This window comes from Emys orbicularis, chromosome 5, assembly GCF_028017835.1.
Source record: "Emys orbicularis isolate rEmyOrb1 chromosome 5, rEmyOrb1.hap1, whole genome shotgun sequence".
NCBI lineage: Eukaryota > Metazoa > Chordata > Testudines > Emydidae > Emys > Emys orbicularis.
In genome coordinates this window covers 131,591,916-131,605,439 of record NC_088687.1, presented here as the reverse complement: position 1 = coordinate 131,605,439, position 13,524 = coordinate 131,591,916, and the positions used below count along the sequence as shown (strand labels likewise).

Here is a 13,524-nt window from a genome sequence, read left to right as displayed (position 1 = left end):
CCCTAGCTGCAGTGGCCTTCAGTAAAGCATTTAACATCTCTGTGTCTGTCCCTGCATTGGTAAATGGAGATGGTAACACTTATCTACCTCACAAGACTGAGTCGTGATTGTACAGAGTTTGGGAAGAAAAGTCAAGCGCTTTCTAAGTGTTATTGTTGATGCAGCACGGATGATTCTTAACGTTAAGCTCCTCTTTCAGTTTGCTCATGTTGTTCGGTGTGCCGAATCCTCAGAGGTGAGTGCTGGATTCCACGCATCCCTTGTGAGCACGGCTGCGTTCGCCTGCGATGTCTTGCAATTCTTATTCTTGCTCCCTGGGGTTCCTAACAAAGAGGACAAATGAATAAGGCTGGGGCAACAATGAATGAGTTTGTAACTGTGAAAAATGAGACTCGGGGCTGCGCTATGTGTGTTTCGTTGCTAACCATGCATTGCTGTGAGCTCTTCCTTTCAACTTACTGACCCGCATTACAGAGGCTGTGGAGTGCTTTGACTTCAGCCCTGTGGATATTGGGGAGTTTTGTGCCACTGTTGCTACACTAGTGCAAATCCCCAGCATAGATCCATTGTGCCGATGTAAGACAGGGCTTGCTGTGCTGTGACTAAGCGAGAGTAAATTACCAGGGTACATCACACCAGTCCCAGCCTCATGTTGCACTGTTGCTAGGGGTTTGCACAGATGTCACTACATAGATGCATTTACACCAGTACAAATTTCTCTAAAGTAGGCCTGGTCTATACCTAAAATTGGGGTCGACCTCGCTACATCGCTCAGGGCTGTGAAAAATGTCACATCTGTGTGACATTGTTAAGCTGACCTTAATTCTGGTTTAGACACTGCTAGGTCAAGGGAAGAATGCCAACCTAGCTACCACCTCTCAGGGCATGTCTACACTACAGACTTTTGCCGGCACAAGTGACGTTGGCATAAAGCCGCTGCAGTTACTTTAATCCTTGTGCGCATGCAAACTTTGCTTCTTGCGTCAGCGCTGCGTGTACTCAGTAGGGGTGTTTCTGTCAATGCACAATGTGGTGCACCATGGTTAGGTATCCCCAGAGTGCAACTTGCCGCCATCCAGCTCACTGACTTTTGGGGACGTTTTGGCAAAGGGTGGGGCAGAAATGAGTTGCTCAGGGCTAAGTGGGACTGCAGGGTCAAGTTCCTATCCTGTAGTGCCATCTTTATCCCCTAATTTTTGCACCTATTTTGAAAATACCATGAACCTGCGTGGGACCTGTCGCTGTCCCCCGTCTCTGACAGAAGCAAGGAGTCTGCACAGCTTTGCACAGTGATCATGAACATTGCAAGCACAGGATGGACGATCCTCCAGTATTTGCAGAACCACAAGAAGCGCCGTGGGCAACATGATGATTTCCTAGAGGTCAGATTGCTGTGGGATGTGGCGAGAACCAATTCAAGGTTGGTGGTGGTGGTCACGGAGCAGCTGGAAATGGCAGCGCGTCACTTCTGGGCCTGAGAAATGAGCACTGACTGGTGGGCTCACATTGGAATGCAGGCTTGGGATGATGAGCAGTGGCTACAGAACTTACGGATGCGCAAGGCCACATTCCTGGATCTCCAGCACAGGGACACCAGAATGAGAGCTGCACTGACGGTGGAGAAACGAGTGGCGATTGCACTGTGGAAACTTGCAACACTGGATTGCTACCAGTGGGAAATCATTTTGGGGTTAGAAAATGCACTGTGGGGGCTGTTGTCATGCAAATGTGCAGGGCCATTAATCGTCTCCTGCTATGCAGGACTGTGACTCTAGGCAATGTGCAGGGTATAATGAATGAATTTGCAGCAATGGGGTTCCCGAACTGCAGTGGAGCGATAAACAGCATGCATATCCCTATTTGGCACCAGACCACCTTGCCACAGAGTACGTCAACAGAAATGGCTACGTTTCTGTGGTTATGCAAGTGCTGGTGGATCGCCAGAGACGTTTCACCGACATCAGTGTTGGCTGGTCAGGAAAAGGGCATGACGCTCACGTCTTAAGAACACAGGACTGTTCAGAACACTAAAAGCAGGGATATTCTTTCCCGACCGGCAGAATCCCATTGGTGATGTTGAAATGCCAAAAGTGATCCAACCAATCCCTTACTCCCGTACACAGGCCACCTTGACAGCACCAAGGAAAGATTCAACTATTGGCCCAGCTGGTGCAGAATGACAGTTGAATGCGCTTTTGGTAGATTGAAGCAAAGGGGGAAAAGTTGCTGCCAGGGTGGAGAGCAGAGATGGAGCAGCAGTCTGCAGAGTATGAACAGCCAGACACAAGGGCTATCAGGAGAGCTCAATGCAGAGCTGTATGGCTCAGGTAGGGTTACCATACGTCCGTTTTTTCCCGGACATGTCCGGCTTTTCGGCAATCAAACCCCCGTCCGGGGGGAATTGCCAAAAAGCCGAACATGTCCGGGAAAAATACCATCCGGGCACTTCCCCTCCCGCGGCTGCTCTGCTCCTCCCCTGACTCAGACTTCGGCTCTGTTTAAGAGCCAAGCTGCCCGAGCCAGCGCTACCGGCTTCGGGCAGCCCCCCTTGCCTCCGGACCCTGCGCCGCCGGCCGGGCACTTCTCCTCCCCGGCTCCAGCTGCTCTGCTCCGGCGGCTGGGGTCCGGAGGCAAGGGGGGCTGCCCGAAGCCGGTAGCGCTGGCTCGGGCAGCTCGGCTCTTAAACGGAGCCGAAGTCTGAGAGGGGAGGAGCAGAGCAGCTGGAGCCGGGGAGGAGAAGTGCCCGGCCGGGGGCGCAGGGTCCGGAGGCATAGGGGCTGCCTGAAGCCCGAGCACTACCGGCTTCATGGTTTGCCGGGCAGCCTCCAGACCCTGCGCCCCCGGCTGGGCGCTTCCCCTCCCAGGCTCCAGCTGCGCTGGGGAAGCGCTGGCCGGGGGCGCAGGGTCTGGAGGCTGCCCGGCAAACCGTAAAGCCGGTAGCGCTCGGGCAGCCCTTTTTGCGTGGCTGGGAGGGAGGAGGGGGAGTTAGGGCGGGGACTTTGGGGAAGGGGCGGGGAAAGGGCGGAGTTGGGGGCAGGGCCGGGGGTGGGAAAGGGGCGGGGCCAGGGCCTGTGGAGTGTCCTCTTTTTTTATTTTTTAAATATGGTAACCCTAGCTCAGGGAGGCTTTGAAAGAGCATTTTAATATAGTGAGCCACCGTGACGTGTTGTGGTGCACTGCGCTCTACCTGGCCCTGCAGTTTGAGGGCCTGTTAGGCATTGTGTGGTGCTTGGTGCACATCTATGGATATAACACTTTCAATGCACCTATTAATTTTGTGATGCTTGCTGCACATTTATGATGATCACACTGTGTTTGTCTCTGCTCCTCTGAGTTGTGTCGAAGTGTACAATCACAAGAGAGTGGGTGCTTTCCATATCACCAGCCATTCTGCAGCATATGTTGGGAACTAATAAAGGATGAATTATTTTCCAAACGAGAGTTTTATTGAATAACAAAAAACACTTCAAAAAAATTCTGTGCAAGTTAAAAGCAAACACATCAAAACCTTAACAAATGTATGGAACTGAGCTTAAAGAACATTCATGTCCATTATAGTTACACATACAGCAGTCGTGGGTCTCACAGGTCAGTGTATTTGAAGCTGTGCTTGTACTTAATGTCCCCCGGTGTGCAGTAGGGATGCGGCCCCTGATGCCACATGGAATGTTGATTGGGGTGTAGGGAGGGGCTGTGATGGAGCTCTCCATGGACTGCAAAGGGATTGTTGAACCTGTAGGTCCACAAGAGTCTGCAGCATCCGTGTTTGCTGCCAGAGAAGCCCCATTATATTCCAGTGCATCTCCTTCTCTGACTCCTGGCCCTTTTTCCTGTCCACTCTTTCCTTCTCCGTATAGTCTGTAATATTCATCCTCCAGATCCTCTGGTCATGATCTGATGCAGCACTGGCTTGCAGGATCTCACTGAACATGTCATCCCGAGTCCTCCTCTTTCTCCTCTTTTTTGGGCTCAGGTGTTCCCCGGGTGCGGAGGGGGGACCCCTCAAGGCCTCAGTATCAGCAGCCACAGATAAAACACACAGAGGTACCATTGTCAGTATTGTCACAGCAGAAAGCAGAAGTGAAGATTCAGAATTCCCATCCCTGGCTCCCCTAAAGTTTTAAACCAGACACACTTATTGACACATCTACTTCAGAGGGCTTGTGCACGGCACCAATCACAGCCACAGATGACCCATGCCTGGCGATAGTGCGGGGGCAGAGAGAGGGCAGCCGGCTTCAGCAGTGTTACTGAGCATCGTCAGTCTGTGTGAGCGTGCTCAGTACAAGCCAAACAGCCAGTCTTGGGTGGAGGGCACGTCACCCCTCATGCCCCCCCGTGTGTTGCCTCTGCTCACAGCACCGGCCCTGGTGAGTATGGCCTGCCAGGGTGAGGGAAATGAGGATGGAATTGCTTAGTTGCATGAAGCTATGAATATAGGGCAATGGCACTGAATATTGGCATCATTTTCTACTGGGGGTGATTTTAGCTGATATCTCACTCCTGAGGGTAACAAAGACACCGAGATCACAGCTGCTGGTGGTGTCCCAAAGCTGCCTGAGCCCATGTGCCCTCTTTATTGAAATGGTGACTACCAAAGTTATTGCTGACTGGCATGGGAAAGTGTCCTACCATGGAGGTAGAAATAAGGCAGCCATGCCTAGAAACCTTCAGGAGCGGATTGCAGAGTACCTCCATGAACGTTTCATCGAGGATTCAAGGGACATCCCTGTGTGCATAAACAAACTGCTCCACATGTGACCCCTGCCTGACTCTACAAGGGAATGAAAAGCAGATAACAACTCTACCTCTCTTTGTTGTAACACACCTCTTCCAGAATGAGTAAATTAATGAAAAGTCATTAGCTGTGTCCTGCTAAGTTGGGGACGCCATCACTGTAATGGGAAATAAATGTACACGCTTACCCAAGGTTCCTTCCCCAGCATCGGGCTCGCCTATGCTCGACGGGTGGGACTGACTAGACTACACTGGAGTCTCAAACAGGTCCTGGTTCATGGCATAGTTGGATTCCCTCAGTCACATGTCCCCCATCCTCCTTGTGCTCGCTGTTCACGCCAGGGGCTGTGTCTCGGGCTCCTTGGAGGTATCCACGGTAGTGTTGGGGGCTCAGCTGTAGCTGTGCCTCTCTAGCGGCGGGCGTGTAGACATGCCCTGTAGCTGGGGGTTTGGCTGTCAACGCTGTTTTCAGCACCGCATCAGTTAGATGGGTTCCTGCCAGACCTAGGTCATATCCTTTCCTTTGCTCTTTATCCTGGTGGGAGGGAAAGGTCCTTTGTTTTGAGTGGGCCATGAATGGAGGATTGGGCTGCAAGGGACATTACCTAAAGATAAATAAAAATAAATCCTTGCTGTATTAGAACCTTGTAACCGGTACTTATAATCTCTCATAACTCAAGCCTGACCTCAGATGTACAGAACCTTCCTTCTTAAACTTGTGTAAACTTGATTTTAAACATTAGCTTTGATAAATGTTTTTATTACTGATGGCACCTTAGGTAATGAGCAGTGAAAGGGGTTTTAAATGTATTCTTCACCCTTTGTACTTACTGTTTATTGTGCGCACTTCTGTCACCCTGGAAATGCAACAGCACAAAGATCAAAGGGTTGCAGTGCTCCCACACCCACTACAGCCATTCCTTTTCGCAGGGCCCACTCTCCTCACCCACCCAGCCTAAGGGCCTGATTCTCCATTGCTGACTTCTCTGATGCACTTGCAAAGAATGCTTTGCCTTTTAAAATGCTCTTTCGTTGAGCACAGCTTTGGTCATTCAGTGAACTGGTCCCTGAGTAAATTAGGTGAGTGTATTTTCTCAATTCTGCAAAAAGCAGGGAGAAAACCAACCCAGCTCTGTACAAGAGCTTGAGAGATGCTAAGGCTTTCCACGCTGTTATTTATCCTTGAGACAAGGTGGGTGAGGTAATAGCTTTTATTTGACCAACTTCTGTTGGTGAGAGAGACAAGCTTTTGAGCTTACACAGAGCTGCGTAGGCGTGGGAAGTAAGGGTGTGGGGGATGCTGCAGCACCCCCAGGTTTTGTGCCTGGGGTCCCAGCCGCCGGCTCTGCGCCCTTGCCACCCAGGGTCTCGGCCACTAGCCCTGTGCCCCTGCTACCAGGGTTCCAGCCACCAGCCCTGCGCCCCTGCCGCCCGGGGTCCTGGCCACCGGCCCGCTACTGCCTGGGGGCTCCACTGCCGGCCCCGGGTCCCGCTTAGCTGCCGGTCCCGCTCGGCCGCCGGCCCGGACCCGGGAGCTTGCTGCCAACCCGGGGTCCTGCTCAGCTGCAATGTCCCAGCCGCCGGCCCTGCATGCTGGGTCCCAGCTGCTGGGGCCCGGGGACTCTGCTGCCGGCCCCAGGGTCCTGCCCAGCCACCGGCCTCGCATGCGGGATCACGACCGCCTTACCCCTGTCCGTGTCCCCCCCTCCCAGAGCCACAGCCCTGCTCCCGGCCCCAGGTCTAGGGGGTGGGGAGTGGCACGGACAGGGGTAAGAGGGATGCAGCTCAGCACCCCCACTCCAAAACGTGTCCCAGTGCCACTGCAGAGCTGTTCTTCACGTCTGGGAAAGAATGTCCCAGCTAACTACAAGACGGAACAGATTGTTTAGCTAACTCGTTAACACTTATTTCAAAGAACCATTGAAGGTGAAGTGGCCTGTTAACACCCCTCCAGTCATCATGGGGACAGGAAGAGAGGGCAGGGAAGGGAGCTGGGAGGTTTTAGTGGGTTACAGATTGTTGTAATAAACTATAGATCCGGGGTCTCTATTCAGTCCATGATATTTAGTGTCTAGCAAAGTTATGAATTTAGGCTCCCAGGCTCATCTTTTGAATGGGTTGTGCAGGTTTCCTTTGAGGATGAGGACTAATAGGTCCGACACAGAGTGATCGCTCTGTGAAAAGTGTTCACCCACAGGTGATAGGGTGTCTTTTGTCTTTTATCATTTTCCTCTGTGAGTTCATTGGAGAGCGTAGTGACTGTCTGGTTACACCCACATAGTTGCTATTGGGGCATTTAGTGCACTGGATGAGGCACACCACATGTTGTGATAGGCACATGTAGGGCACAGGATATGAAATGTGTATTGTGGGGGGTGTTGATCATTGTAGCACTGGAGAGATGTCTGCAAGTTTTGCATCTGTCCTGCTGGCAGGATCTGGTGCCAGCTTGAGTTGGTGTGTGCTGGTCTGTGGGGAGTTTGCTTCTGAAAAAATGAGCTTGGAGAGGTTGGGGGGGGGGGTTTGTTTGAAGGCCAGAAGAGGGGGTTTGGGAAAGGTTTCTTTCAGGATGGGATCCCCATCAAGTGTGGGTTGTAGTTGTTTGATGATATCCCATATGGGTTCCAGTGGGAGTGGTAGGTAACAACAAGGGGTGTGTGGTCGGAGGGAGTTTTATTTCTGTATTGAAGCAGGTTCTCTCTGGACCATGGGTCTTACACATGCCTATCACAACATGTGCTGTACCTCACCCAGTGCACTAAATGCCCAATAACAACTATGTGGGTGAAACCAGACAATCACTACGCTCTTGAATGAACTCACACAGGAAAACAATAAAAGACAAACACACCACACCCCTGTGGGTGAACACATTTCACAAAGAGATCACTCTGTATCTGACCTCTCGATCCTCATCCTCAAAGGAAACCTGCACAACACTTTGAAAAGACAAGCCTGGGAGCTTAAATTCATAAATTTGCTAGACACTAAAAATCATGGACTGAATAGAGACAATGGATTTATGGATTATTACAACAATCTGTAACCTATTAATAACCCCCCCAGCTGCCTTCCCCCCTCCACACCCTCCTTCCCCACTTTCTCTCCTATGACTGGAGGGACTGAATGGTCCCTTGAAATATGTGTTACATACTTATGCTAAACAATCTGTTCCCTCTTGTATTTATCTGTGACACTCTGAGTACCTGTTCCAGACCTGAAGAGCTCTATGTAAGCTCAAAAGCGTGTCTCTCTCACTGACAGAAGTTGGTCCAATGGAAGATATTAGCTCACCCACCTTGTCTCTCTAATGTCCTTGGACCGACAGGGCTACGATAACACTGCATACAACAATGGAAGTTATTTATCCTCATTTAGCACACACATTGTGTTCAGTGCTGTACAAGATGCAAGAATAAATATAGTCTCAGCCCCAAAGAGTTTATAGTTTAAAGAGGGAGACACACATGGCTTGTCTACACTAGGAAAATTAGAAGCCACTTTGTAGCCATTATATAATAATCATTATATAATGCCTGCATCTGTAACTTTCACTCCATGCATCTGAAGAAGTGGGTTTTTTATCCACGAAAGCTTATGCCCAAACAAATCTGTTAGTCTTTAAGATGCCACCAGACTCCTTGTTGTTTTTGTGGATACAGACTAACACGGCTACCCCCTGATATTTGTAGCCATGGTGCAGCTGTAACCATGAGAGCAATAGCATCAGTGCAAGTGCATGTAAGACTCCATTATTTTTCTCATGGAAACCTGCTCATTCATTCATTTAGTCATATAAATGTAGTGTCTCAGGGGCCAAGGTATGGACCAGGACTCCATGGTGCTAGGCGCTGCACAAACACAAAACAAAAAACAGCCCCTGCCCCAAATGTAAAACCATTATTTTTATTGGAAAACAGCATTGCAGGAACAATCTGCTGCTCTTGCTCCATGCGCAATGCTCCACGAGTGTCATTCACATCACACAACATTACTCAGGAAACAGATATTATTCTAATAATAAAAAAACCAGGAAAAAATATCATAAGCCAGACCATTTATGGCAAAGTCCTATTCCCTTTGCTGCAGATGAGATTTTTGCCATTGGCTTCAGTGGAGTAGAAGTTGGCATGCAGTTGGTTACAGGTGTCATGGAATGTATTTTACCTTTTTTATTAATCTGCAACCCCTTGATTCTCTCAGAGACAGAATAAAGGGTGGGCTAAGCATGCACTGGAATCACTCCAGATAGCAGGTAGATCTGTCAGTATCAAACTACAGTGGAACCCTCTTATACTGAAGCTGTTTGTTTCACAGAACAGCTTAATTATGCATTTGTTCACTCTAACTGGCCTCACAATCTGCACATTGCAGGGTACTGATATAATTCAGGACATTCATCCTCCTTTTCCATGAACAGTTTCACTAACTCCAAGCCCACTGTAAATGGGTTCCACAATAGATATGAAAATGTGTCTTCTTGACAGTTCCTGTGTCAGCCTTTCTTACTCTGACTCAGTGGTATGTCTTTTCTGGCAAAGTTCCCGCCAGTGGCTTTTAAACAAGTCTTTGATTTACTTCTACTATATTAAGGCTCTGTTGAAAGATCAGGCTATAACATCAGGGAACATTGATACCATGAAATCGTAACTTGGTTCCATCCGGGGATCTTCAGAAAGGATTAAATTAATATCCCCAGTGATGCATGCTTGTTTGTAGGATGCTGGCTGTGTCTGGAAAATGCACAAACCCTGATGGGATATTAAACAAGTTTGCTTGGAATTTGCACTTTTAAAATAAAAGCTTTTTTTTTTTTAATTGAATACTCTCAGCTCAACTAATCTTATCAGATACTTTTGCACTGATGCGCAATTTCAATTCTGGTAGCCAATAACTACATCTGAAAGAGATTTAATAAGCAGAACTGTGAGGAGCGCTGTTATGATAGCAAACGTTGTGCTTTTGTTGAGGGACCCTTATCAGTAAAATACTGATCCAGAACTGGGAACAGTGTAAGAAATATTTAAAGATGTTAGTGACCAATGGACTATTTGCCTGAGCAAGGGCTGGAGGGTTTTGCTCCCAAATGGATGACCAATACAAGAATGTGTTCCTTTAAAGCAACAGCGCAGTTGTCACACGGGATCCCCGCCTTGGTTGGCAGACTCAGTTAGTCATGCACCACATGTTGCAGTGTAAAGCCAGCTCCTGGAGCTCTCCCAGTAAATACTGTTGGATGTTTTCCTGTGTGGCTGAATTTAGTCCCCACAAGGCAGGGAGACATGTCATGTACAACCAGTGGCAGTGTTCACAGGATACAGCTGATCATGATCTTAAAGGCACATTCACCAAATTGTGCATTTTTAACCAATCATGTGCTAGTATGTTACAAATATGCCCAAATCCTTATTTTTAGCATGTTACAAATTACCCCTGAGATTACTGAAATGGAAAGAATTTTAAAAATCGAATTGACTTTTCACATGTATGCTGTTTGTTTGCATTTTTGAATTAGGACAATTAAATAGCTTCGTCAGTTTTACTTTTGTTCCTAGTCAGTTTCACTTATAGGTTCTCTGTCACCTGCAGAATGCAGGGCAATATTGATTTGGTTTCAAAAACTATTTACAGTGGAATTTAAAACCACAGAAAATTTCTACTGGTTGCAGGGTTGTTTTTTCCCCCTTTTGTTTGTTTTTAAACCTCTTGTTACAAAACCTAACTTTTGGGCCAAATTTGACAGGGATGCTATATAGGAACAGAAACGTGAGTACTTTACCTTGCAATTACAACTCATGAGTTTCTCTAGGCTTTTAAAATATTTTAATACGTACCCTGCTTAATTCAGGGAACGGGAGGTTATGTATATAGAAAGTCAACATGTACGTCTGCTGCCCAAGCATTTTAACAATAGAGCATTAAAACATGCATTTCAGTTTAATAAACTACAGTTTAACCACTGGTATTACAAACAGTGATGAAGATACTCTGCAGAAGATTTCTGAGCTCTGAAACAATGTTCCATTTTTCCACAAATGTTTTCCCTAAAAGTTTATTCTTTTCTTTTCTCTATGTGACTATTGTGGGACTCTGATGTAAGTGTTACAGATTTGCATGACTTTTCCTCTGAGATCTTTAGAATAGACTAACTTCCTCCTTGCACTTAACACCTTAATCATTTGTGGGATGTGTTTTCATTAACTGATGACTCCGTTAATGATGTGACTAGATACCCTCCTGGCTCCCTTTGTTTTTATGATTGCTGTACAGTGTGTGGGGGTGGCTGTACTTGGCTTCTTGGTTTGGCAATGAAACAGTTGCTGTGAGACATGTGATTTGTCCAGTTACCTTCTGGAAATGAATACCTTTTGAATCTAATGCACGTAAAGGGATCGAGCTCCATAGTATATGTTATGCTGCTTTCACTGACTCATTAACCAGTATGGAAGAAGTAGGATGAGTGACCCACAGCAAAGAAGATGAGATTTTGCTTTTGTGCGACCTTGTCTTGCATTATAGTAATACGATCTCTAACATGTGACTGATACAATATGTGACTCTGACTATCCTATTCTCCTATGGGAATTTAATCAGTAAGGAGATCATGTCATTGGGCAAAATGAGTCCTTTGCTCATCCACCGATCACATATGGGACCAGGTTCTGATCTCTGCTGTACCAGTGTAAATCCAGTGAGATTACTCTGGATTTTCACCAGTGTAGAGGAGAACAGAGTCCTGTCCATAACAAAGCAATCGCTGAGCAAGTGCTCTGCTACCAAAGCTCCTTTGCTGCTGCATAATGGGTTTAGTCCTTTCTCAAGGAGGATTTACCAGCCTACATCAAATCATAGACATTAGACATGACCACGACCTATTAGGTCATGTTCTCCATCTCCTCGTCAGTAAGTACACAATTGTTCTCTGCTAGCTTAGGCCCGGACTCAGGAAAATACTTAAGCATGTACATAAGTGCTTTTTACAATTGGGGTTTTAGGCCCAAATCCTCAAGGATATTTAGGTGCCTAACTCCCACTGATTTCAGTAGGAGTTAGGTGCCTTAATACCTTTGAGGACCCAGGTCTTAGTGCTTTGCCTGGTCTAATTTTAAATGTCTGAAGCATCGAGCCTCAGCGTGCTGCTGAATGTTGTTTCCCTCTGAGCGAATTAAAGCTCTCGCTTGCAAAAGCAGCCAGATACAGACTTGCCCTGGTGATCATCGCAGCCTGAGGGGAGACACCCCTGTATATGACGGGCTTATAGTTATTGTAATCATGGCAGCAGCCTCAGCTCTGGGAACTGAGTCATAGAATTCACCATGGAATGCTCCAGTCTCTCTCGAGTGCCAGGCGATGCTGCTTCCTAGAGCAATACATGCACGTCTGCTTGGAGATGCGCAGGAGTAAATGCGACAGGCCAAGACCCCATCCACACATATGTCGTTCAGGCTAAGGTGTGGCCCTAAGCATGTCTGGAATCGGTGAGGGAGGGGGAGGGATTTGGCTGGCCACTGTTGCTCAGATACAGCCACCTACTGACCGGTCTGTGAAACACTTATAGTGGCCACACTGAAGGAGATTATAGGCTGTTCCTCCAGTGTCTACAGAAATGCTCTGTGCTAGAACAGCTGGTAGGGGAATGGGTGGTGATGACCTAAAATCCTGCACCAAAGCTTCAGATCATAATAAAACATTTTAGGAAGCACGAAAAGGTCACCCAGCCCCACGTGTCCTCCCTTTCAAAGAGCATGTCAGTCCCGATGTATTTCTATACCCCTCAATCTACTCCTTCTCCAGAAACAAATCAAGCTGTCTTGCACTCGTCAATATGCTCTTTGCCTCAGTATCTTTTCCCACAGCAATTATTATTCAGGCTAGTGCCCTTTGCATGAAGTACCAAGTTCCCTGTTTATTCTTAGTTTCTCCTACAACAGAAGCTGGTTTAGAGAATTTACCTCCATCGCCGTTATCCATTTCTCTTCTCCTTCTCCGACACAGCCACAGAAACCACCCCCAAAGCTGACACTAATTGACACTCTTGTTGGCAGCGCTTCTTCAGTAACAGCCCTGCTGTGGCATTAGTGTACGCTGTGCTGTGTTGGAGCACAACTGTTGTCAAGGCTGTATCCCCACTTTGAACTTTAGGGTACAAGTGTGTGGGCCTGCATGAGGACTTCTAAGCTTAACTACCAGCTTAGTTCTGGTCCGCTGCCACCATTTCCTTCCCTGGGAAGCTTTGAGAAACCTTTCACCAATTCCCTGGTGAATACAGATCCAAATCCCTTGGATCTTAAAACAAGGAGAAATTGACCCTTCCCCCCTCCTTCCTTTCACCAACTCCTGGTGAATACAGATCCAAACCCCTTGGATCTTAAAACAAGGAGAAATTGACCCTTCCCCCCCCCCCCCCTCCTTCCTTTCACCAACTCCTGGTGAATACAGATCCAACTCCCTTGGATCTAAAAACAAGGAAAAATCAATCAGGTTCTTAAAAAGAAGGCTTTTAATTAAAGAAAAAGGTAAAAATCATCTCTGTAAAATCAGTATGGAAAATAACTTTACAGGGTAATCAAACTTAAAGAGCTCAGAGGACCCCCCTCTAGCCCAGGTTCAAAGTATAGCAAACAAAGATAAACACTCTAGTAAAAGGTACATTTACAAGTTGAGAAAACAAAGTAAAACTAAGACGCCTTGCCTGGCTTTTTACTTACAAGTTTGAAATAGGAGAGACTTGTTTAGAAAGATGGGGAGAACCTGGATTGATGTCTGGTCCCTCTCAGTCCCAAGAGC

At 47.4% G+C, this 13,524-nt stretch overlaps 1 protein-coding gene across 3 annotated transcripts in view; it reads left to right on the top strand.

The window, feature by feature from the left end:
* REEP1 (receptor accessory protein 1) overlaps positions 1-13,524 on the top strand; it is a 98,733-nt gene that overhangs the window by 70,337 nt on the left and 14,872 nt on the right. The window contains exon 7 of one of the 3 annotated variants that reach the window (XM_065405636.1): positions 200-235. The exons of the other annotated variants lie outside the window; for them this stretch is intronic. Coding sequence (XP_065261708.1) covers positions 200-235 — 36 coding nt within the window. The remainder of the gene's footprint in view (positions 1-199; positions 236-13,524) is intronic. 3 annotated transcript variants of the gene reach the window in all.